We start from the raw sequence: 22220 nt of genomic DNA on the forward strand, positions 1-22220 counted from the left end.
CGGTGAGTAAAAATCCCAGAACCACACGGGGGGACCTAGTGAATGACCTGCAGAGAGCTGGGACCAAAGTAACAAAGGCTACCATCAGTAACACACCACGCCGCCAGGGACTCAAATCCTGCAGTGCCAGACGTGTCCCCCTGCTTAAGCCAGTACATGTCAAGGCCCGTCTCAAGTTTGCTAGAGAGCATTTGGATGATCCAGACGATGACTGGGAGAATATCATATGGTCAGATGAAACCAAAATAGAACTTTTTGGTAAAAACTCTACTCGTCGTGTTTGGAGGAGAGAGAATGCTGAGTTGCATCCAAAGAACACCATACCTACAGTGAAGCATGGGGGTGGAAACATCATGCTTTGGGGCTGTTTTTCTGCTAAGGGACCAGGACGACTGATCCGTGTGAAGGAAAGAATGAATGGGGCCATGTATCGTCAAATTTTGAGTGAAAACCTCCTTCCATCAGCAAGGGCATTGAAGATGAAACATGGCTGGGTCTTTCAGCATGACAATGATCCCAAACACACCGCCCGGGTAACGAAGGAGTGGCTTCGTAAGAAGCATTTCAAGGTCCTGGAGTGGCCTAGCCAGTCTCCAGATCTCAACCCCATAGAAAATCTTTGGAGGGAGTTAAAAGTCCTTGTTGCCCAGCGACAGCCCCAGAACATCACTGCTCTAGAGGAGATCTGCATGGAGGAATGGGCCAAAATACCAGCAACAGTGTGTGAAAACCTTGTGAAGGCTTACAGAAAACGTTTGATCTCTGTCATTGCCAACAAAGGGTATATAACAAAGTATTGAGATGAACTTTTGTTATTGACCAAATACTTATTTTCCACCATATTTTGCAAATAAATTCTTTAAAAATCAGACAATGTGATTTTCTGGATTTTTTTTTCTCATTGTTGAGGTATATCTATGATGAAAATTACCGGCCTCTCTCATCTTTTTAAGTGGGAGAACTTGCAATATTGGTGGCTGACTGAATACTTTTTTGACCCACTGTAAGGAGCTCATTTTGAGCCTGGATCCATATTTATTTCTGATTCTGTTGTGTTCAATATTGGTGTCTAAATAAATACAGAGAGAGGTACCTCTGTGTATTTTCATGGGGTCACAGGCTGAAATGTTCACAGCAAACTAGCTGAGCTCTGTTTTAGTTTTTACCATGTCAGCCTGTGTGGAGACGCGAAGCCACAGCGAGTTGATCCCACTTGAGGTAAGAACCGAGAGGTGAGGAGCCAGAGCGCTGCATGTTGCCAAGGCGATCTCCTTCTGAAAGCCGCTGCAGGACGACAGCACCGCCGCCAGGCTGCAGTCAGGAGACTTCAGCTGGTAGAAAACCTGCAGAGATCGGCCGCCGTCACACAGACGTAGAGCAGGAGGCGGAGCCTGTCTGCTCCAGAAACGGGAACAAAGAACTCACCTCGGTGCATCTAATGGTGCGGCTGTGCGACTCAAACTCTGTGTCCTGCTCCATCCTCACGCTGGGGACGCCGTCCAGGGGTCTCCCATCGACTCCACTGGTTTTACTGGAACAGCAGCAAAGATGATAAGAGCATCAAATAAAAGCTACAGACACAAATTGAACATTCGCTTTGAGTAAAACTTGCTTATTGAAAATTTAAAAAGCCCCTTTCACCGGGGGTCTTCAACGTTTTCCAGACTCCCTAATTATATATATATTATATAAAATTTTTATTTTATAATTGTGTTCTATCAAACTGGTCCTATAGTCACTCTTACAGATGGAGTAATGTAACTAAAGTAATTTCTCCCTGGGATTATTAAAGTAATTCTGATTCCTGGTTGATGGGACAGGTGTTGAGAATGAAACGGTGCCCAGCTTGAAAGAGCTCCTGTGTGTCGCTGAATGTGTGCATTGATGACTGAAAGACATCTTCTGCCTCCATTTATCTGTTTACTACAGTGTGTTGAATTCATGTTAAAGTGTATTTAGAGACAGTTCAATGAGTGGAATGCAGGGGGGAATATAAAATAAAACTTTTGCGACCCCAATACAGTACCTCTGAATATGTTTTAGCATCCAATGAATATTCTGAAATAATCTGGTCAGTAGGGGGTTGTGTTGTTTCTCAAGTTTAGTATAAAGAAGTAAGGAGAGACTGGAGAACAGCCTGGAGCTCACAAAGGAGCAGCAGGGAAATCAGAACCAACGTCCGGCTAAGGAAGATATCGGAGAAGTCCGCCGGGGGAGAGAGCCAGAGCCAGACCGGGGAGAGATGGCGGCAGCTGGACTGGAGCTAAGGAAGGAAGACCAACACTCCCTCTAGGCAAAATAAAAACGTATTTTTCTTAAGCCACCTATAAACGTCTTCAGAGCATCCCATACTTCCTCCTTTTTCAGTGCATTTTGCAGTTGCAGTGGCTCCTGCGAGGTAAAGGTTGATTCTTTTTCTTTCAGAATGAAATAAGAATCTTCAGTTTGACATGTTTACATGAAATCATTTTAATCTGATCAGGCCTTTAATCTGATTATTTGTATCCATATGTAGCTACGGTATTCTCAGCGCTGTTCCAGTCTGATCCCTCTTGGAATCAAATAGTTTTTTTGTCATTTTTCTAACCATATTTTTCTTCATTATTTCCACAATTCGTGTCACTACCTGATCCGTCACGGAAGCACGATCCGTACCATCAGTTCGTTTAGACAACCAGATAAACATCCAGGTCGTCCTCGGCTTTAATTCGGCCTAAGTTACGTTTTTCTCTCCCCAAAAATAGAAACTACGTAAAAGTTTAAAAAAGAAGACGTTTCGCCACCTCTCCAGGAAGCTTTCTCAATTCAAATGTCTGGATTCGCAGTGAGTTTGAGTCTTTATATACACAAGACCTTGTATTGCTTGCAAACATGCAAATTGAGACCGATGAATGGGTCGTTTAGTTCCATTGTTAGCCTGTAATATCTGAAACCTGTCTATGATTCTGAAGGTCAGTCGTTAAAGGGGGGGATTGAATTGACAAAGCTTCCTGGAGGGGAAGCAAAACGTCTTCAAATCTTGGAAACCAAGTGGATTGTTTTTTAAACTTTTACGGAATAACTATGAACTGGATGATTGAAAATCCTAATCAGCAAAAATAGAAACTGTACTAAACTATAATGTGTTAAAGGTTAATAATGTATTTCCTGAGAAAATAAATGCCTTAAAATCCTGTTTTATCACTCGTCTGTGCTGGAAATGGGAAAGTACAAGAAGTACTTTCTTCCCTAAAATGAGGAATGTTGAGCATGATGTGAAGTTATACTGTGGTTCTGGTTTAATAAGGAAATAAGGAAATCTTTTAACACCAGCATCAAATTGGGCAGAAAGTCAAAGTGGACTCTTTATTCTCATAATATTACGACTTTATTTTCGAAATTAAATAAAAAAAATCTCTAGCCTGGCCCTAATACTCCGTCTTAGGAAACACGCCTGTTAAGGTAGTTTAAAGTCTATTTTATGTAAATCTTATGTCTTGCTTGATCTGACAGAACACCTGACTGCTCTGATCATGTCCCATGATGATGTCAGAGAAGCTGTTATAATGGAGAAAATGTAAAAAGGACCAATTTGTCTCAGAAAAGATGTTTTAAAGATGTGTATTAGCATTCTTTAGTGATTTAACGACAGAAATAAGCACTTTTAGTGCAATTATTTAAATTATTTATGGGAACCTGGATGAATATCTGCTTGCACGTGTGCAAATGAGCCGTTGGTATGGATTGGGCTTCTGGGACGGAGTGGGTAGTGACACTTCACTGAATAAATGCTAACTGGCTTAGCCGCAGTAGGCTAGTCCCTTGTTTACTCGCTGAACACGTGCTGTGTGGATCCTTTGTTGTGAATAGAAACAAGGGACAGATCTGAGGTCTCCCATTTGATTCAAACAGCCAAAATGGTGTCTGCAGTGGGAACGGGCCTTAGAATCAAACCAAGTCTGTGAAGGTTAGCCCTGCTGGAGGATCATTTAGTTCATTATTACTTTTATCTTGTATCATTAGCTGGATAATAGTAAAGCTGCAGAGTAAATGTTCCAATACCCCGAGTTAACAGGCGAGGTCCAGTCAACCCAGCGAACCGTGACGTTCTCTTTGACTTCCCCGCCGTCATTCTTGCCGCAGGGTATGTCGAAGTCTGTCTGCTCCCTCAGGGCGGAGCGCAAAGACTCCATGGTTTCCCGTGGGATTTGAACCATCAACCCATCTGAAAAGAAAAATAACCAGAGATAGAGGCATATGGAGTGAATTTTGTTTCATTACTGTTCCAAACACAGAACATGTTTTGTAAATGAAAACTGTTTTTCACTTTTCACACGTCTCCACAGCTTTGATTTCCATCGTGCCGAGCTTGAATGACTTCTTGCTTAAAATACGCCATTCCTCACATACGTTACCTGGTACTGATTTAAGCCGTGCAAAAAAAACTTTAAAACAGGATAGACAACTTTCGTTGAATTTACACTTCCCCACGTTCAGATAAAAATGTATTGGTGCATCACCCCAAGGTCTGTTTGCAGCATCATTTTTATTGGTTCTGCTCTCAGGATGGAACTAATAATGCTTTAAGCTAAGCCGTTCAGTAAATGTCAAAAAATGATCAAGAATTATTTTATTTTTTGTTATAAATTATAAAAATAAAATCCTATTTATGACCTGGTGACAATTTAAAGACCTATGAAAGACTGATTTAATACATTTTAATACCAACTAAGGCTTTATTTTTCTAAGTATTAAGTATTCAATGCCCTTTAAGACTTTTTAAGGATCCGCAGGAACCCTGGATGACCAGTTTCGCCACTATACCAGCTAAGTTTCTATTTTCTATTCTGTATTTAGCTATAATAACATGTAAATGTAGTATTCAAAGTTAATTCAGTATTTCAACCAACAAAATGCTGAAAAGCTATACATATTTTTTTGTGTTTTGTTTTTCATTTGCATGATGTGCTCACAGCTGAGTTGCTAGGTTGTTCTTATGTTTGTGATTCATTCAAATCAAAGTTTACAATCTAGTAAATTTTTGTGTGGTGGGACGATAAAGCCCTAATCAAGAAAAGATTATTGTTTATAGACACTTTAAGCAGGTCCTGAAAAACTGAGGGTGTAAAACTGAGGCATTTTTTTCAGGCGGCTCAGAACGGCATCGGAAGTGAACAACATCACAGAGAAGAATGCAGAAATACATTTATGTTTCCCAGTGAAACAAGATAATTCTGTAAAAACTGTGTTTTGGTCTGCATGGATGATGGCAGCAACATTCCTATTGCGAGGGAGCGTTTGGATTGATGTGAAGAGAATGTGATGAAAATGCAATTTAAATCGATCAGAATTATAAAACTCAATCTGACACGCTTGAAAAAAATCTATATATATATATATATATATATTAGGGATGGGACGATTTATGAAAACCGTCAGAATCGTTCGGTTCGACTGTCTCGGTTCGGTTCGCGTGTGTTGCGTTCGGTTCATGCGCTGCTCCTTTTTCTCATAGGCGAAGCGTTTACACTCCAGAGCAGAAGGTGGCGGTACTGCGACCAAAGCCAACCACCAGTAGTAAACAAGAAGAAGAAGAAGCGAAGCAGCTTAGCCGGGTGTAGCAGGTAAAAAATCAGTTGTTGTGGAGAATTGTGTCGGACTGGCGAGTGGAAAAGAACAGGAGTTGGAAGACGCGCCAGCAGCACTTTATAGGTCTGCTGTATGGGAGCGCTTTGCATTTAGAGTGACCTACGATGACGGCGGAAAGAAAGTTGTGGATAAAAGTGCAACAGTGTGCAAGCATTGTGCAACACGTTTTGTTTATGCTAACAGCAACATGTCATGCTAACCCCGAAATCCCTCATACTCCGTCAGCGCTCCGCTCCGCCCCGCTGCGCTCCAGACCGGCTGCTCAAAGCAAAGCCTACAGCCTCCACTGTGGCTTCGTCCGCTCCCCTCTGAGTCCCTTGGAGATGGTAGAGAGCATGCGCCAGATGATTAAATTCAAATTAGCAAAACATGTGGAAATGATCCAGGGTTTCTGCGGATCATTTAAAATAATTACAATCCATTATTTTTTGGGGTATTTTTTCATTAATTTCATACATTTTTATGGGATTTCGGTGTAACAATCAACATGTATCGAATCGAACCGAAAACTGTGACCAGAAACCGTGAATCGAACCGAACCGTGGATTTTGTGAACCGTTCCACCCCTAATATATATATATATTATATTAAAGTCGTAGGAAAGCTGCTGTTCCAACGGTTGCATTTCCAAATTCTCCAGAGTGGCGCCCGACTTTACACGAGTAAATAAAGTGAATGTGATTGGTCGTTTTTCAAGGGCGGGACTGTTGTTATGGAAGTTTCGCAAGCAAGTTTGGTTTTGGCCAGTTTGTTGGAAGCATCTTGCTAACCAGTTAGCAACTTAGTGCTAGTAGGTTCCCAATGGGAAATTCCATTGGGACCAAGTAGCACTAAATTGGTGACTTAGAAACGACACTGTCAAGGAACGCTATGGACAGCGGAAACATGCAAGAGGAGGAGAGTTTAGTGTCGGAGGTCGTGGATGAGTCTCCTCCGTCATCCATTTTTTATTTAGTGGAGGAAAGCGGGGATGAAGATGTTGTGGAAGAGGACGCCAGGGCGGCAGAAGCTTGGTTTGGTGTAGAAGGCTTACAGCCGTACACGTTTGAGCCCTTGCCTCGCAACGCTGCCAGTTCTGTTAGCTCTACGCCTGCTGAAGACACAGACGTCCATCCCCGTGAACACTGGGACGCAACTCAATGGGAAAGGAAATGATTCTGATTTCAACCGGTGCGTATATTAGCTGCGATATATGAATCAAGATGCTATGACCGAAAAAATTCAATTGACAGATGACAGTTGATATTTGATTGGCCGAATTTAGGTGTTCAGGCTGACGTATAACTAACTGGCCTGCATAAGATAACAAAAAAAAAACCCCACAGACCAGTGGCGGCTGGTGAAAAATATTTTTGGTGGGGCTGATATAGCCTAGTGTATGTCTCCATCTAATCCGGAATAAGAATTCAAATAAACAATTGGACAATACATACAATTTAACAGTAATGATTTAATTTTCTATATAATAACAGTAACAGTGATGATTTGGGTCACTGTGACGGGGTTCTTTGGCCTCCAAGAATCCAGGCTCATTCGGGTTACGGGTGTTGGTGATTTATTGTGCTCAAAAACTCAAAACAGGGTGCAAAAGAAACTAAACATACAAGATCCTCTGGGCCTCAGCCTCCCTCCAGTTACCAGCAATGTAACTAACAAACAGAAAACAAAAATTGCCGCTTTTCTTCCCACAGCCCTCATTAAATAGTTTAAGCCCCTCACCTCAGGCTCTCTTATGTCTGATTTCTTCTCATTAATCAGTTTTGTCCATATATTACCTCCACAAACAATTGATGTACAAAAACAAATAATTTTTACAACTTAATTCTTTTACACAGATTCATTGACTTAATCAATTACACCAAACTGGGGTTGAACCCAGCAAAGACGCAGCCAGACTGAAGATGACAAGTCCCCATAGCATAAACACGTACACACACACACACACACACACACACACACACACACACACGGCTAACCCCACTGAAATATTAAGTGTGCACCCTCAATATGCCAGCAGGTAACCAGGAACAGCTTGTGTGTTTTAAGTTCATGGAGCTACTGGTCTCAGCGCGAGTGAATTGGTCCTCACAAGCACAGTATAACAGGAATGTGTGTGTGGCGCGCAAAGTTAGAGAGGTTGTTTTAAGCGACGAGGTGGATTCGTCACAGTCACAATAACCATGACATGAAATGTTCATATCCTACAACAGGGATATTCTTCTGGCAAACGGGTAGATAAATAAGGATCTCACCGAATTTGGTGGAAGCTGCATCTCGCTCGTTACATTCGCCATCTTCCCTCTAATTGTCTGCACCTGCGCTTGGGTTCAGAAGCCTGTTAAAGCGCAGTATTTTCAGCGCCCCAAGACCATAAAGTTCCGAGACGCTGATTGGCCATTAAATTCACCTAGCAATAGTACATGATTGACAGATTCTCTGCAAATGTGGGTCAGTCTGATCACAGCCCCCAGAACAGAGACGGTAGGAGTCTGTCTGTGGAAATCCACAAATTAATGACAGTAGATAGGGAAATGTAGTTTATATAATTTGTTTTGCTTATAGGTACACAGTCTAGAGAGTAAAACTGACATTTATGAGTTAATTTCTAAAAATATATTTTACGTTTCTCCCTTCTTATCAGGGGGGGCGGTGCCCCAGCGCCCCCTATGGGCCGGCCGCCACTGCCACAGACTTTAAGACAGGATTTTTTTTTAATAGAAATATTCTACATTTTGGGACAATATGGTCTGATAAAGAGTACATTTAGTTATATGTTTAAGCCAGAATGATTTGACATTCAAATATGACTTTCCTACGACTTTAAAAAAGTAAAAAATTTAATAAAAAACAAAATATGAAAAGAATCATTTCGAAACAATGCAATCGAAGAAAACAAAAGTTAATAATGAGAAGTTTAATTTCTGTATTTTTTCTTTTTTTTCATTAACAAAACGTGTTCTTTGCATGCAACAATGATGAAACAAATGTTACTCCATAGAGGCAGAGCAGCTTTACCTTCCACGATGCTGGACTTGGCGATAAAACCTGACGAGGCTTTTAGCGCTCCGTTAAACACCACGAAACTGGCCCCAGTCACTGTTGAAACAAAAACGTAAAAACATGATATACCGCCCAGCGCCGTGCTGACGGCTTTCCAGCGGCGCACTGACCTGTGCGAGTTTCCCCCGGCTTGCTGTTGGCTTGAGTTTGATAGTTTCCCTCCTCGTTCTGGAAACAGACGAGGTGAGAGTCGGCCTCCTGGCTGAAGCTCGCTCCGATGCTGATGACATGCTCGTTGGATGAGTTCACCACCTTCTGCATCTGTGGGAGAACAGAGACTTAGACTTATTTTGTCATTTTGTACATAAAAGTGTAAACAAAGAGACATTTTTTTTAAGAAAACCTCTGTGGACAATTTCATTTTTTTTGCAGCCTTGAAAACAGTAAAAAAAAAAATACATAAAAACGGTAATATAAACATATGACTGTATATTTAAAGTTCTAACATTTCAGTTTTTATTTCATAAAACCACTTCTGTCTCTATTTAACCGCTTTACTTTTTTAAGTCTTTGGCTTCAATCACTTCAGAGGTTCATCATTTTAATGTTCGTTAAATGTTCGCCGACAATCTGACCTGCATTAACAAAACAACACTAATAACCCACAGCTATGGAGTGAATCATGTTCCATTAATATTTTATTCTATTTTTTTCACACAGACTTTTTAGTATGTTTTTGTTTTTAGATTTAGATTTTACAATTTGCGATCTTTTCAAACTGCATTCCTCAGATCTACACCTCATTATTTCAAGCCCAATACAAAAGGTCTTGAGCATTCAGCTCTCTCTGGTGCTAAGGAACCACAGCGGTAGATCAGAGGAGCCCATCGTGGGAACAGCGTGACAGAGCAGGGAGATCAAGAGCCTAGATCAAGAGCTGAACGAGGCTAGCTGTGGAGGATTGAAGGAGCATGGTGAAAGATCGGGTAAGTCTGGGAAAAGGAAGCTGAGGGTGGGGGAGAGGCTACTGCTGACAGCTGTAGTTTGGAGAATGAGCAGGGAGAGGCTACGACTAGCAGAGGCTGGCCGCTAGAGCAGGAGGAACCAAGTAAAAACCAGCAGGGTCCGAATAAAGAAAATCAAAAACCATTAAAAGTTCTGGAGATATTTTTAAATATTATCTGTTACTTTAAACAGAATTTAACACTGAAATAAAATGAGGTTTTTATGCATCCATGTTATACATTGACTTTTTAAATAAAGAAATATAATTTAAAAAATTGAAAATTTGTTAAGTACGACATCGGAGCCTGCTGAGTAGGGGAGTAGGGATAAAAAAAAAAATATTTAGCAATAGATTGTGATTTTTTTCGGCTGCCGGATATAATATTGTTCTTTCAGTTCCTAATATAAAACAAAAAACGACAATTTTTAACTAAAACAGGGTTTTCACGGGTCATTTAAAAAATCATTAAAACTCATTAAATTATTATGTGATTAAAAATGCTTTATTTAAAATGTTAAAAAAGGTTTTTAAAAACAATTACGTCAGATATATCGCAATCTATCTCATTCCTGTATAAACCCTGTAAAACAAAGAAAGGAAATATGGCAGACAGCGCTGTGGAGCCTTTTTGCTGCAGCGCCAAATCTGTAGCTGAGGCAGTGGAAGACGCGACTGACTCAAACCCCAAACAACATGGATACCAACATAATTAAATTATCAATATCTTTTGATGAACATATACAGCACTTGCTTTTTTACAGGGTTCCTACAGCATAAGGCAAGTTAAATTCAAGACTTTTTAATGCCACTTGAAATAAAAATTTAAGACCAAATTCACAAGAAACACAAGAAAAACCCACCTGTGACAACTTAACCCAAAGGTTTATTTTAACAACAAACCACTGCACTAATGTTTCAAATTGTGAAAAGCTTCCCATACAGGAAGAAAGCTAAAAACACACAAATGACAGATATATTTTAACAATTATTTAACTGAATTCACAAACTTTGTTTTAGCAGGGAACAAAACAAATCAGTTTTAAAGCCACAACATAACCAGTGCTAAGTCTTTTTTGCAGCTATTTTTCTTTGTATCATTTTCTTTGTATGTTTGATTTGCTGATAAGTGGAGGCGTTGCAGAGACAAGGGTGGAACAAAACTGAGAAATACCAGCTGTTTCTCGGTAACTCCATTTTGACGCTTTGTGTTTCGTGCTTCGCATGTGCGACTCCACTGGGTTAATTCCCATCGTTCCGAGCTTGAATCGCTTCTTGCACAAAATACGCTGAGCCTTATGTGTGTCCCCTGGTTTTAGCCATGGAGAAAACTCTTGGCTGGAGCCAATTTTCGTTACATTTACACTTGCTCATATTTTCCAGACAAAAAGTTAATGGTGCATCTCCCAAATGTCCCGGCCGCAACAAGGCTTTTATTGGTTCCGCTATCCGTACGGAACCAATAATGGAGAGCCGTTATTTTTTTTTTTTTTATAAAAAGAAAAAAAAAATGTCAATTTTAACGTTTTATTTAGATTACAAAAAAAAAAATCGAGATAAAAATATTCCTATTTATGATGTATTAAGACCAACGAAAGACTGATTTAAGACATTTTAATACCAATTAAGGCCTTAGTTTTATTTTGAAGAATTCAATGCCTTTGAAGACTTTTTAAGGACCTGCGGGAACCCTGTTTTATCACTACATTTGATTTTGATAGCTGGGAAAAATATGGCAATATAAAGTGATATCGCAATATTGTGATAATATCGTATTGTGACTCAAGTATTGTGAGACGTATCGTATCTCAACACCCTCTCTATCGTCCATTTTGATTAAAAAAGCTAATCTCTGCTGCTTCTTTCATCAATTGATGATACGTTCTCATCTACCATTTTGATACCCAATGATAAAATGTCTATCTACATCATACAGCAGTTAGAAAAATTGGTATTTGCTGATCACAATAATGTGATCGGCAGACACATTTTTGTGTTCGGCAGACGCTGATTTTTGTGTTCGGTAGATACCGATTTTTGTGTTCGGCAGACACAGATTTTTGTGTTCGGCAGACTCCGATTTTTGTGTTCGGCAGACACCGATTTTTGTGTTCGGCAGACACCGATTTTTGTGTTCGGCAGACACAGATTTTTGTGTTCGGCAGACACCGATTTTTGTGTTCGGCAGACACCGATTTTTGTGTTCGGCAGATATCGATCATTGTGTTCGGCAGACACTGATTTTTGTGTTCGGCAGATACCGATCATTGTGTTCGGCAGATATCGATCATTCTATTTGGCAGATACCGATTATTGTGTTCGGCAGATACCGATTATTGTGTTCGGCAGATACCGATTATTGTGTTCGGCAGATACCGATTATTGTGTTCGGCAGATATCGATTTTTGTGTTCGGCAGATACCGATTTTTGTGTTCGGCAGATACCGATTTTTGTGTTCGGCAGATATTGATTTTTGCGTTCGGCAGATATCGATCATTGTGTTCGGCAGATATCGATTATTGTGTTCGGCAGATATTGATTATTGTGATCAGCAAATACCAATTTTTGTGATAGGCAGACACTGATTTTTGTGATCGGCAGATGCGGATTTTTGTGAACAGTGATTTGCTTCCAAAATTTTCGGTGCACATCAAGTTCTTTGCTTGCAACAATAATTGAACAAAATTCACCCCATACTTATTCCATCCTAAAAGAGTTTTAGAGTATTGGGCTGATGTTTTCAGCACCAAATTGAGGGCATCTTTAACAGGAAAAGTCATGTTTACCTCGCTAAAGCTAGCCTTGGGGATCTCTATGTAGCTGTGTCCCATCTCCATATGGATCCTCAGGCCTTCCACCACTGACAGGCTGTACTGGTAGTTCCTCAGGTCCTGGAGGAAGACCGTCAACACATCATCAGTCAATCAGAGGCTGTTCTGGTCTGTGCCGTCTCATTAAATGCCTTTTTAAGGTTTATATAAAATATGTTGAGGGAGTTTTTATAAGGACTTTTTAATAAAGTAGGGCTGCAATTGGAAGTTATCTTTACAGTCATTCATTATTTTTCATGACCTCCAGCATCACGTTCTTTATTAAAAAATTAGACTTTAGTTTAAAGTCAAATGTAGGGGTGCACCAATTGGAGGTCTCATTTCCGATCATTAAAAAGCCTTAAATGTTGAGACACAAGTTGACCATTACTGATTTCTTTCACTATGGGTGACCATTTAAAATGTAGGTTGTTTTACTCACAGCCAATAAATTCATGATGGTGTGTCCCGTCTCTCGATACACTGACTCCCGAAATCGGACACTTATCAGCGTAGTGGGATACACTGGAAAACCCCGCAAACATGATTAGTCTGTAGCTAATGGTGTCTAAGCATCACGTCCACATAACAACAAACACAGCAAAAAACACACTGTCGTATTCAGCTCCGAGCCGCAGGAGCAGTCTGAGCGGGAACACTTTGGCCCAAGGGACCTCCAGTTTCTGGACCAGGAGGCCAAACAGGAACGGTTGGGGGGGCAGCGTAAGGCCATCCAGGGGCTGACAGGTGGGGGCGAAGAACAGCATCCCGGCGTGATCTTTGCTGTCCAGGAAACTGCTGGTGAACGTGACGTTATCCAGCTCCTCCACAAACTTCCCTGCAATGGGGAAAAAATAATAATAATAATCAGGATTTCTGTTGTTTTTTTCCCCGAGACGCCTCCTGAAACGCCCCAGAAAAAGTGAATGGGTTACCTTTCTGGGCATCCTGGTAAATGGTGAGATAAAGAGAGAAGAGGTCTCTGGGAAGCGTTTTTTCTCCCGACAAACATTCCAGCAGAAAAACCAGCTCCTTCTGCCCGAGAGCCTGCAGCCCGTTGGAGCCGAAGCACCAGCACTGCCTGCTGCCGTCTGTGGGAACGAGCTGTAGTCAAGATGTTTGGTGTTTCAGGACAGAAGCTGAAGGTTAGCTCTACTCACATGTGACCAGTTTGACATTTATCAGCAGGTTGGCATTCAGAACAAAGGTCAAAGGGCGCGGCCCTCCTTCCTCCAACAGGTGTCGAATCTGACAGGGGGCTGGACTCTCCTCCACCAGAACATCTAGGCGACAGAGATGAGTGAGGGAAAGATTTCAGAGGAAGAACGTCTCTGATGGTCTGTTTAAACAGAACATACAGTTTTCTCTGCTTTTGCTGGTTCAAGAACCCAAAGAAGCAGATTTGGAGGTTGAAAATTATTAAACTAAGTCTAAAAGAAGCAGCAATACAAGAGTCATATTCTTTAACCTTTCCTGTTGCTTAAAATACAAACACAACATTTAGGCAAAGATAAACCGGAAAGTTTTAGTATCTTTGTGTAATTTCTTTGCTTGGTATAGTTTTAGCTTTTTTTAAATCTACAATACCTTATCAACCTGTTTTCTACAGAAATCAGAAAATTTCAATAACATACTGCCAGCTTAGTTTACAGTTGAGCAGGTAAAACTTAAAAAAAAGTGTTAAAGTATCATCTAAATATGCCCATTTAGCCGTGCTGCATGGAGGAGCAACGTAACTTCTCTGCTGTGCTTAAAGACAAAGATGTGAATAGTGGAGAGCTTTACAGATGGTTTGCAACATTACAGAAAAAGAAAAGGCGGCAACATAATTATATATCAGGAAGGATTTTATGATTTAATGCACTTAAAGTTTTAGTTGAACCACCTGTTTAAAAGCACTATTGAATCACAGTCTCTCCCAGCTGACTGTTGGAGCTAAATCACAGTTAGTCTCCAACTGGTTAAAACAAAGTGATCTGACAGCAAACAAAGCCACATACTGCGTCTTTTCATTTTTTACTTCTCTGTACAGCATTTTTTTAAATAAAGAAAACACTAATAAGTTCCTGTTGCATCAAAAATCTTACAAACAAGTTTAATAATATGTAAAAAAAAATATATGTTTCTGTTATTTCAGTCATTATTTCCTATAGCTGGCAAAACAAATTATTATATCATGATCTTCTACTTTTTTTTTAAATTAAGCAGATTGTTTTAATGTTCAAAGAGAAATCTTAGGTTTTTTTTTTTAATTGGCTGCCGACCAATTAATTTTGAATTGATTAATAAAATAGATCAACTTCAGATTAATTTGTCATTCAATAACCTGAATCAATGCGCCAAACTGCTTCCAGCAGCTCTCTGCTTCCCAGTATGTATTTTCTCTAAGAGAAAGTTAAACGATCCTGAAACTGTATACCTATGATTGTTTATAAAATCCAACATTTTAATAATAAATTTTTTTTTTCTTTTTTTTACACTTTTTACCTAAATAAGGAAGTTAAAGAGTTTTGAGGGTTTCAAAATGGAGCTCATAGCACCCAGTTTCTCTGTTTCTTAGTGAGCTCGTCATTCAAATAAAAATACCTGATTTACAAGAAGAAGTTGGTTTAAAAGTAGGATTTAACTAACTTCATAATTTGAGCAAATAAACATGATCTTAAAATTGATATTTTAGACTACATGATATCATTTGAATGCTTGAATAGCTTTTCCTGTTCAGATATTGCATTTTCTAAGGCTTTTTGGCAATTAACTTTCTAAACCAGGGGTCTTCGATGTTTTCCAGGCCAAGGACCCCCAAACTGATGGTGAGATGGAGCGAGGACCCCTTAATTATATATATCGTATGAAATTTTGTTATAAAAACTGGTCCTATAGTCACTCTATTACATATGGAGTAATGTAACTAAAGTAATTTCTCCCTGGGATTATTAAAGTATTTCTGATTCTGATTCCAGCTTGAAAGAGCTCCTGTGTGTCTCTGAATGTGTTCATTGATGACTGACAGACATCTTCTGCCTCCATTTATCTGTTTACTACAGTGTGTTAAATTCATGTTAATGTGGCTTTAAAGACATTTCAAATAGTGGAAAAAATTGCAGGGGGAATGTAAAAAAAAAAAGTCTAATCAATCAAAACTTTTGCGACTCCCCATACAGTACCTCTGTGGACCCCTAGGGGTCCCCCCTGTTGAAGACCTCCATTCTAAACCTTAAAATACTTTGAAAGGGTTTATACAGGAATTAGTAACTCTAATTTAATGCTTCTTAATGGTCTTTTAATCCTTAAATAATTTTAAGGCCGTCAACAAGAACCCATGACTCTCACATGTATATATATATATATATATATATATATACCTGATATATCTGACGAAATTGTTTTTGTGAGCTTTTTTTTTTTTTTAATAAAGCATTTTAAATAAATAATAAATCAATGACCTGCGGAAACCCTGTTTGACTTTGCTAGTCCTCAGGCGTTCGGTTCTTAAATCTCAGCTGAGACAGGAACTATTTAGCAGCTCCCGAACCAGAACTGGTGGCAGTGATGAGAACAGAGATCAGGTATTGAACGAGCATCAATACCCGTTTAGAACAAGAACAAATTATTAATCTCTATTTCTAATTTGAGAACCTCAGGCCCACCTTCTCCGTCATCCTCCCCGGTGGTGATGAGCAGAGGAGGCAGCTCATCCTCGTTGTCTGGAAGCAGACTGGCAATCCTGCTCACCGAAGAACCGATCCCAGAAAGCAAGCCGTAATCCCAGGGCCCAGAAACCGGCGCTCGCTCCACCGGCGCGGCTCCGGGGGCCTCAGAGCCGGATGGTTCATCACCTCCAGGGTCAGATCCAGCTGAGCCGGGCTGCAATAAGAGGCAGCGTCAGGGATGATCAACAGAGACTGAAAACCAAAACGCTAACCAAACGCAACACGACAGATTCCAAAACATTTGGATCAAACTAAACGGCTGCAGAGCAGAGAGATGCTGGATCATTTTTAAAACACAATCTATGTTCTGAAGATCTATGAAACTGTAGTGACGCCACCTTTCAATCAAACCTGGACCCTTTATAGTAGCCAACCAATCTGTGATCACTAATTGTGCAGAAGTGAAAGGTCTGTTCTCAGTCTCGGAAGCTGAGCGGACCCGCCACACTGCAAAAAAATTAAATCTACATAAGTCATTTTTTCTTAAAATAAGCACATTTTTTTCTTTAATTGAGAAGGAAAGTGAGACAATTTGCCAATAGAACGAGACAATTTGCATTTAAAATAAGAAAACACAATTGCATTGTCTTATTTAAAGTGCATATTATCTATTTATCTTATTCTAAGAGTGAAAATATTCATTGCATTAGCAAACTATCTCATTTACCTACTCAAATTAAAGCTACAGTGTGTAATTTTCAGCGACATCTAACGTCCAGACTGCAGACCGCAGCAACATGAACATCTCCCCCCCACCGCTTCTCCCCCCCAACAGTACGGCGAGCGTTACGGGACAAAATGTCTTCCACGACGTCCGCATCACCTACCTTCTCAAGTGATGAGGTTTGTTTACATAGATAATTTTAATACTTCCATCTATTGTTCAGTACCGTCTCAGTTCATCTCTCTCAACTTGCCGTAGTTACTTTCGAGCGTAATGGTCGATCTCGCAATCGCTAGTTTGTTGGCTCTGCGCTGCCGTAGCGCAAAGATGTCTGCCTCCATGGCTGCGAGACCCGCTCCTTTGTAATTAGAAATAACGAATTCTAAGGCAACGCAATTATTAAGGTTAAGAGGCTGAGCTCGTAGATGATGATAAATAACATAGTTATGTATAATATATTACATTTCTGACTGTATATCCCTGTAATTATTACACACTGTAGCTTTAAGGTTAAATACACCTAATTTAAGAAATTTTTACTTATTGGTAGATCATTTTTCCAGTGGAAACATGTGATTCAGACCCTCGTTAAAGAACGGAACGCAGTTTATTCTGTTCCCGAAACCAAACGGGAGTCTTAAAAGAATGTAAATGATGCCGTACTGCTGCCGTCACACCAAGTGTAGTGGACACGCATCTAAGAAGTGTCAAGAAGTTCTGCGACGCATCTCTGCTATCCGCCGCATTGAGACGTGCTTTACATTTTGAAATGTGTATGAAGACGCCTGCGTTGGAAATTTCGAACCCTTGCTGCTCGACACGCAGCGTAAAGCAATCCGAGGAGCATTTCACCACGAATGCTGGTTACACTGAAGGTTTACAAAATTAATCTGTAACGAGGCCAATACTATGGAGACATGTTTATGTCAGAAAATTGGCGTGATAACAGGAACCCTGCATCCTTAAGAATCATTGACTCCACCTTCGCGCTGTCTTCAGTTCATCCCTTTAGTTTTATATGAAAAAAAAACATTTTAAAGTCGTAGAGAAATCATATTTAAATGTCAAAAAATTCTGGCTTAAACATGTGCTCTTTATCAGACAATATTGTCCCAAAATATAGAAAATTTCTATTTAAAAAACAATCCTGTCTTAAAATCTGTGTTTTTTCCGTTATCTTATGCAGGCTAGTTAGTTATACATCAGCCTGAACACCTAAATTCGGCCAATTATATACCAATGGTTATACATGTACGGCTGGAAGCCTTCTACACCAAACCAAGCTTCTGCCGCCCTGGCGTCCTCTTCCACAACATCTTCATCCCCGCTTTCCTCCTCTAAATAATGGATGACGGAGGAGACTCATCCACGACCTACGACACTAAACTCTCCTCCTCTTGCATGTTTCCTCTGTCCATAGCGTTCCTTGACAGTGTCGTTTCTAAGTCACCAATTTAGTGCTACTTGGTCCCAATGGAATTTCCCATTGGGAACCTGCTAGCACTAAGTTGCTAACTGGTTAGCAAGATGCTTCCAACAAACCGGCCACAACCAAACTAGTTTGCAAACCTTCCGCCACAACAATCCCGCCCCCTTAATAAACGACCAATCACATTCACTTTATTCACTCAGGCATGGGCGTAGGTTTGCATAGGGACCATAGGGACATGTGCCTACCAAAATTTTGGAAGGACCTATTTGTCCCTACCAATAATTGGATGTGAAAAACATGTTTATAATTTACTATACAGCAGCCGCTTCTTTTCCTCTCGCAGCTTCTCTGCCTGGTAGCTGCAGCTGCCTGCTCTTTCCTGTCCCTTTCACATAGCAGCGCATCATCTGTGCTGCACGGTTTAACTCTCTGATTATTCTGCATAAGTTCCGCCTTCTCTCTTTCTGATTGCGTGTTTTCTAGTCTGTATGTGCGCGAGCGCGGGTGCTTGAAGCGCGAAAAAAAAGACGCTAAAATAAATTAATATTGGGCTACGAAACTAGTCCGAATTAAAAAATATATTATCTACGCTAAAACAGGCGAAAGCTTCTAATTGGAATTCTGTAAAGAAGCAGGAGAGAGTTTTTTGATTTGTGGAACTTGAAAAATGTAAGTTAACAACGTTAGGATTTCTTTTATTTTATCTTTTAATCAGATAGCCAAAGGCTCCTTAAAGAAGATCTTTTATGAAATTAAACCAGGTGAAACAGAAACGTTTTAACGTTTCCTTTGGAGGAGTTCTGGATGGAGAATATTGACAGACAAAAACTATTTTTTTTACTTCTTAAATGCAAAATGTTTACATATATTTTACAATCTTGGTATCAGCGGCGTAGGAAGCGGGGGGGACGGGGGGGACATGTCCCCCCCCAATATAAAAGCCAGGTGGATATGTCCCCCCCAAAAAATTGTACCGCAACATATTATTTTGACATTTTTTTTAACTAGCGTGCTTTTATTTTGAAGGCGCAGCATAGCGTTACGTCACTGTACTCCCCCTCCCCTCTCTGAACTGCTGTGTGTTTGAAGGGAGGGAAACGGCGACACAGAATTCAGAAACTTGTGAATGAGGTAAAATGGTCTTATGGGACAGCTGCTATGAATATTGCCTATTTATAACGTCTTGTCAGTTCACTTTCATATATAGAAACTGAATCTTTTTGGTTTAGTCATCTTAGTCTTGTACGGAAGAGGATTAGAGCCACTGAAAAAAAAAGGTTAACTGATTTTTACTTTTTTATTTTTAGTTTAACAAAAAGTCAGAATTCTGACTTTTTTCTTCTGACATTTTTTCTCATAAATCTGACAGATGATTAATATTTCTAATTTTTCTCTTTTTTTGGGGGGGGGGGGTACTATACAGATATGACTAAAAAATAACCAGAATATATGTTTAGAGTAAAGATTGACTACTTGTGTTTACACAAGCACACAATTTCAAATCTGCTGAGCTTGCTGTGCAAGAAAATGTAAAATATACGTTTAAAGAAATATAACAGGAAGTACTGCTAAAACATAAACTAAATGTTAAATAATGTAGATATTGGTTTAAAAAATTCTTCAGATTTGGAAATTTGGAAGGAATACATAATTTTGAAATTAATCAACAAATCTGGTAAAAAAAAAAATTAAAAGTTGCACTTTTTTACTTGAGGAATTTGTTGAATCACTTCATAATTGTGAGTTTAACTAGTTGGAGGTAATGCTACACTTCTCTGCTTACTGTCCTGCTCATAAAAGGTAAACATTATAAACCCACCATTCATTTTCTACACTATTTGGAAAACACAACACAAATGTAATATAACAAAATGTTAACATCAAGCCATAGCCATGTCTGTTTTAGAGACTAGCTCTCTTGTTTTAATGACCTTCTGCTCCTCCATTAATGAGGGGACCCCTCGGGCACGTAAAAAGTTGCCTAATTCTGTCATTTTCCACCAATGTGTCACTAGCCAACTCAAACAACTCACATCTTTGTCAGTGAAGCTGAGTGCTCCACATCTCTTCCTTCATGGTGCCTATCTACATTAAGATCCACAATTCTGAGAAAAAAAAGTCAGAATTCTGGGATTAAAGTCAGAATTCTGAGAAAAAAAGTCTTAATTCTGAGAAAAAAAAGTCAGAATTTTTTTCCCATATTAAACTGAAATAAAATGTAAAAATCACTTAACTTTTTTTTTTTCAGTGGCCCTATCCTCTTCCGTAGTCTTGGGCTGATCACCCATCCAATATTTAACTGCTAACTTTCTCTAGACGTTTGCCACGCTAGCCAAAATGTTTTTTGTTTTTTTTTATATATATATCTCATTTCAGTACAATGCCACCACCAACTAAAAGGCTGAAACAGCAGCAGGACTTACTCAGATTTTTTTTAAAAGAGAAACGTCAGTGTGAGTAACAGTCACCTAACACAACTTGTGTTGAAATTAGCCCGGTCTGGGCGTGCGTTTTACGAGGATTTTTTATTTTCGTGGTTTTGATTCCTCGAAATGGACAGATGTTATACCTGCCGTGCTCCTGATCGTTAGTTAAAACCACAGGGAGAATTCATTTTAATTCTTAGCAGCAGCGGTCGCATTGGTTGTGCAACCACTAATTAACCAACTAATTAACTTCTGCACCTTTATTTCCTCAAATAAACTGCTGGCTCCTCTTTTTAGACTATAAACAGATTAACACAACATTGACAACTCTGTAGTTTTCTCTGTTCTGTACTGCAAACTGGAATTAAAGGCGCCATTTCTACCAAAGGTCTGGACAGACTGGCCACCTGTCTAGGGTGGACCCCACACCAGCACCTCCCGACCCCACTAAGGGACAGGGTGCACAGAAAATGGAAGGATAGATGGATTTCTACCAAAGATTTAGAATGCGTTTTTGAACCAGATGCTTCAAAGCGCCTGTCCATAATTCTTCAACACACCGTCAGCTCCCTCTGTCAGTCAACCTATATAAATTCATTTTTGACCATTATTGCAAGTTTGACAAAATAAAACATATCAAACTTTGCACTTCTGTGGCCTACTGAATTGTTTTTAATCAAACTGAAATATTTGATTTTCTAATGCGTATGCGGACACTAAATATGCCAAGGGCTGAAGCCCTTGAAAGACATCTCCCTTTGCTTAATAAAAGACTCCAGTCATTTTGTTTGGTGATATGCTCACATCTTATGAACAAATGCATTATGTAAATTTTAAATGCATTATTTTTGCAAGACACATTTATAAAGGAATAAAGTAAAAGATTAAATAGCCTTTTTTTTAAGTAGCGTACTTAAGATATGTTTCTGTTGAATATTTACGAATCTCAGATTTCCGACATGTGTCCCCCCCAATTGTAAACATATTCCTACGCCCTTGCTTGGTATAATTCCTGCTCTAAGTGGGTCGCTCTTGTCAGCTAAAGGCACATTTTAGTGGCCCTATACTCCAGTTTACGATTAATCAATTACTAAATTAGTTCACGATTATTTAAATAATTTGTTAATATGATTGTTTCAGCCATAGATAAAATACATGAAATTAGCTACACAGAGTAACTACAGCCCAGATGTACAACTTCTAATATTAATATTTTAAATGCTCAGTGTCAGTTCCTCTTCTAGTTCCAGTGCACATGTAAATACAATACATTTATATGCTGTCCCTTAAATGTATTATTTTGCATGATCCAGAGAAAGCATATTAGATTAAAAAAAATAAGAGTGGGTTTTACCTCTGCACAATTCTATATCATCAAAAGAAAACAGGATAAATCCACATATTCTAGACTATATTGGGTTAAACAGACACTGTCTTAGTAGCAGGTAAATTTAAATTCAATCCTTTTCAAAGTGGAAAAAGTCCTAATTCCACATTCATCAGAGCCATTTATGCTTTAAATATTGATAAACAGCATCTAGTGCAT

The 22220-nt window shown here is 39.4% G+C and overlaps 1 protein-coding gene across 1 annotated transcript in view; it reads right to left on the reverse strand.

The window, feature by feature from the left end:
• The window catches only part of zfyve16 (zinc finger, FYVE domain containing 16), a 48378-nt gene that overhangs the window by 2974 nt on the left and 23184 nt on the right, over positions 1–22220 (reverse strand). The window contains exons 7-17 of the mRNA XM_038293839.1: positions 16090–16306; positions 13603–13725; positions 13378–13533; positions 13056–13280; positions 12885–12967; positions 12419–12523; positions 8799–8949; positions 8644–8724; positions 4042–4204; positions 1426–1531; positions 1167–1343 (exon numbers count right to left, since the gene is read on the reverse strand). Of these exons, the coding sequence (XP_038149767.1) occupies positions 1167–1343; positions 1426–1531; positions 4042–4204; positions 8644–8724; positions 8799–8949; positions 12419–12523; positions 12885–12967; positions 13056–13280; positions 13378–13533; positions 13603–13725; positions 16090–16306 (1587 nt within the window). The remainder of the gene's footprint in view (positions 1–1166; positions 1344–1425; positions 1532–4041; positions 4205–8643; positions 8725–8798; positions 8950–12418; positions 12524–12884; positions 12968–13055; positions 13281–13377; positions 13534–13602; positions 13726–16089; positions 16307–22220) is intronic.

Source organism: Cyprinodon tularosa, unplaced genomic scaffold (genome assembly GCF_016077235.1).
Source record: "Cyprinodon tularosa strain WSP-4 unplaced genomic scaffold, ASM1607723v1 ctg1090, whole genome shotgun sequence".
Classification (NCBI taxonomy): Eukaryota; Metazoa; Chordata; class Actinopteri; order Cyprinodontiformes; family Cyprinodontidae; genus Cyprinodon; species Cyprinodon tularosa.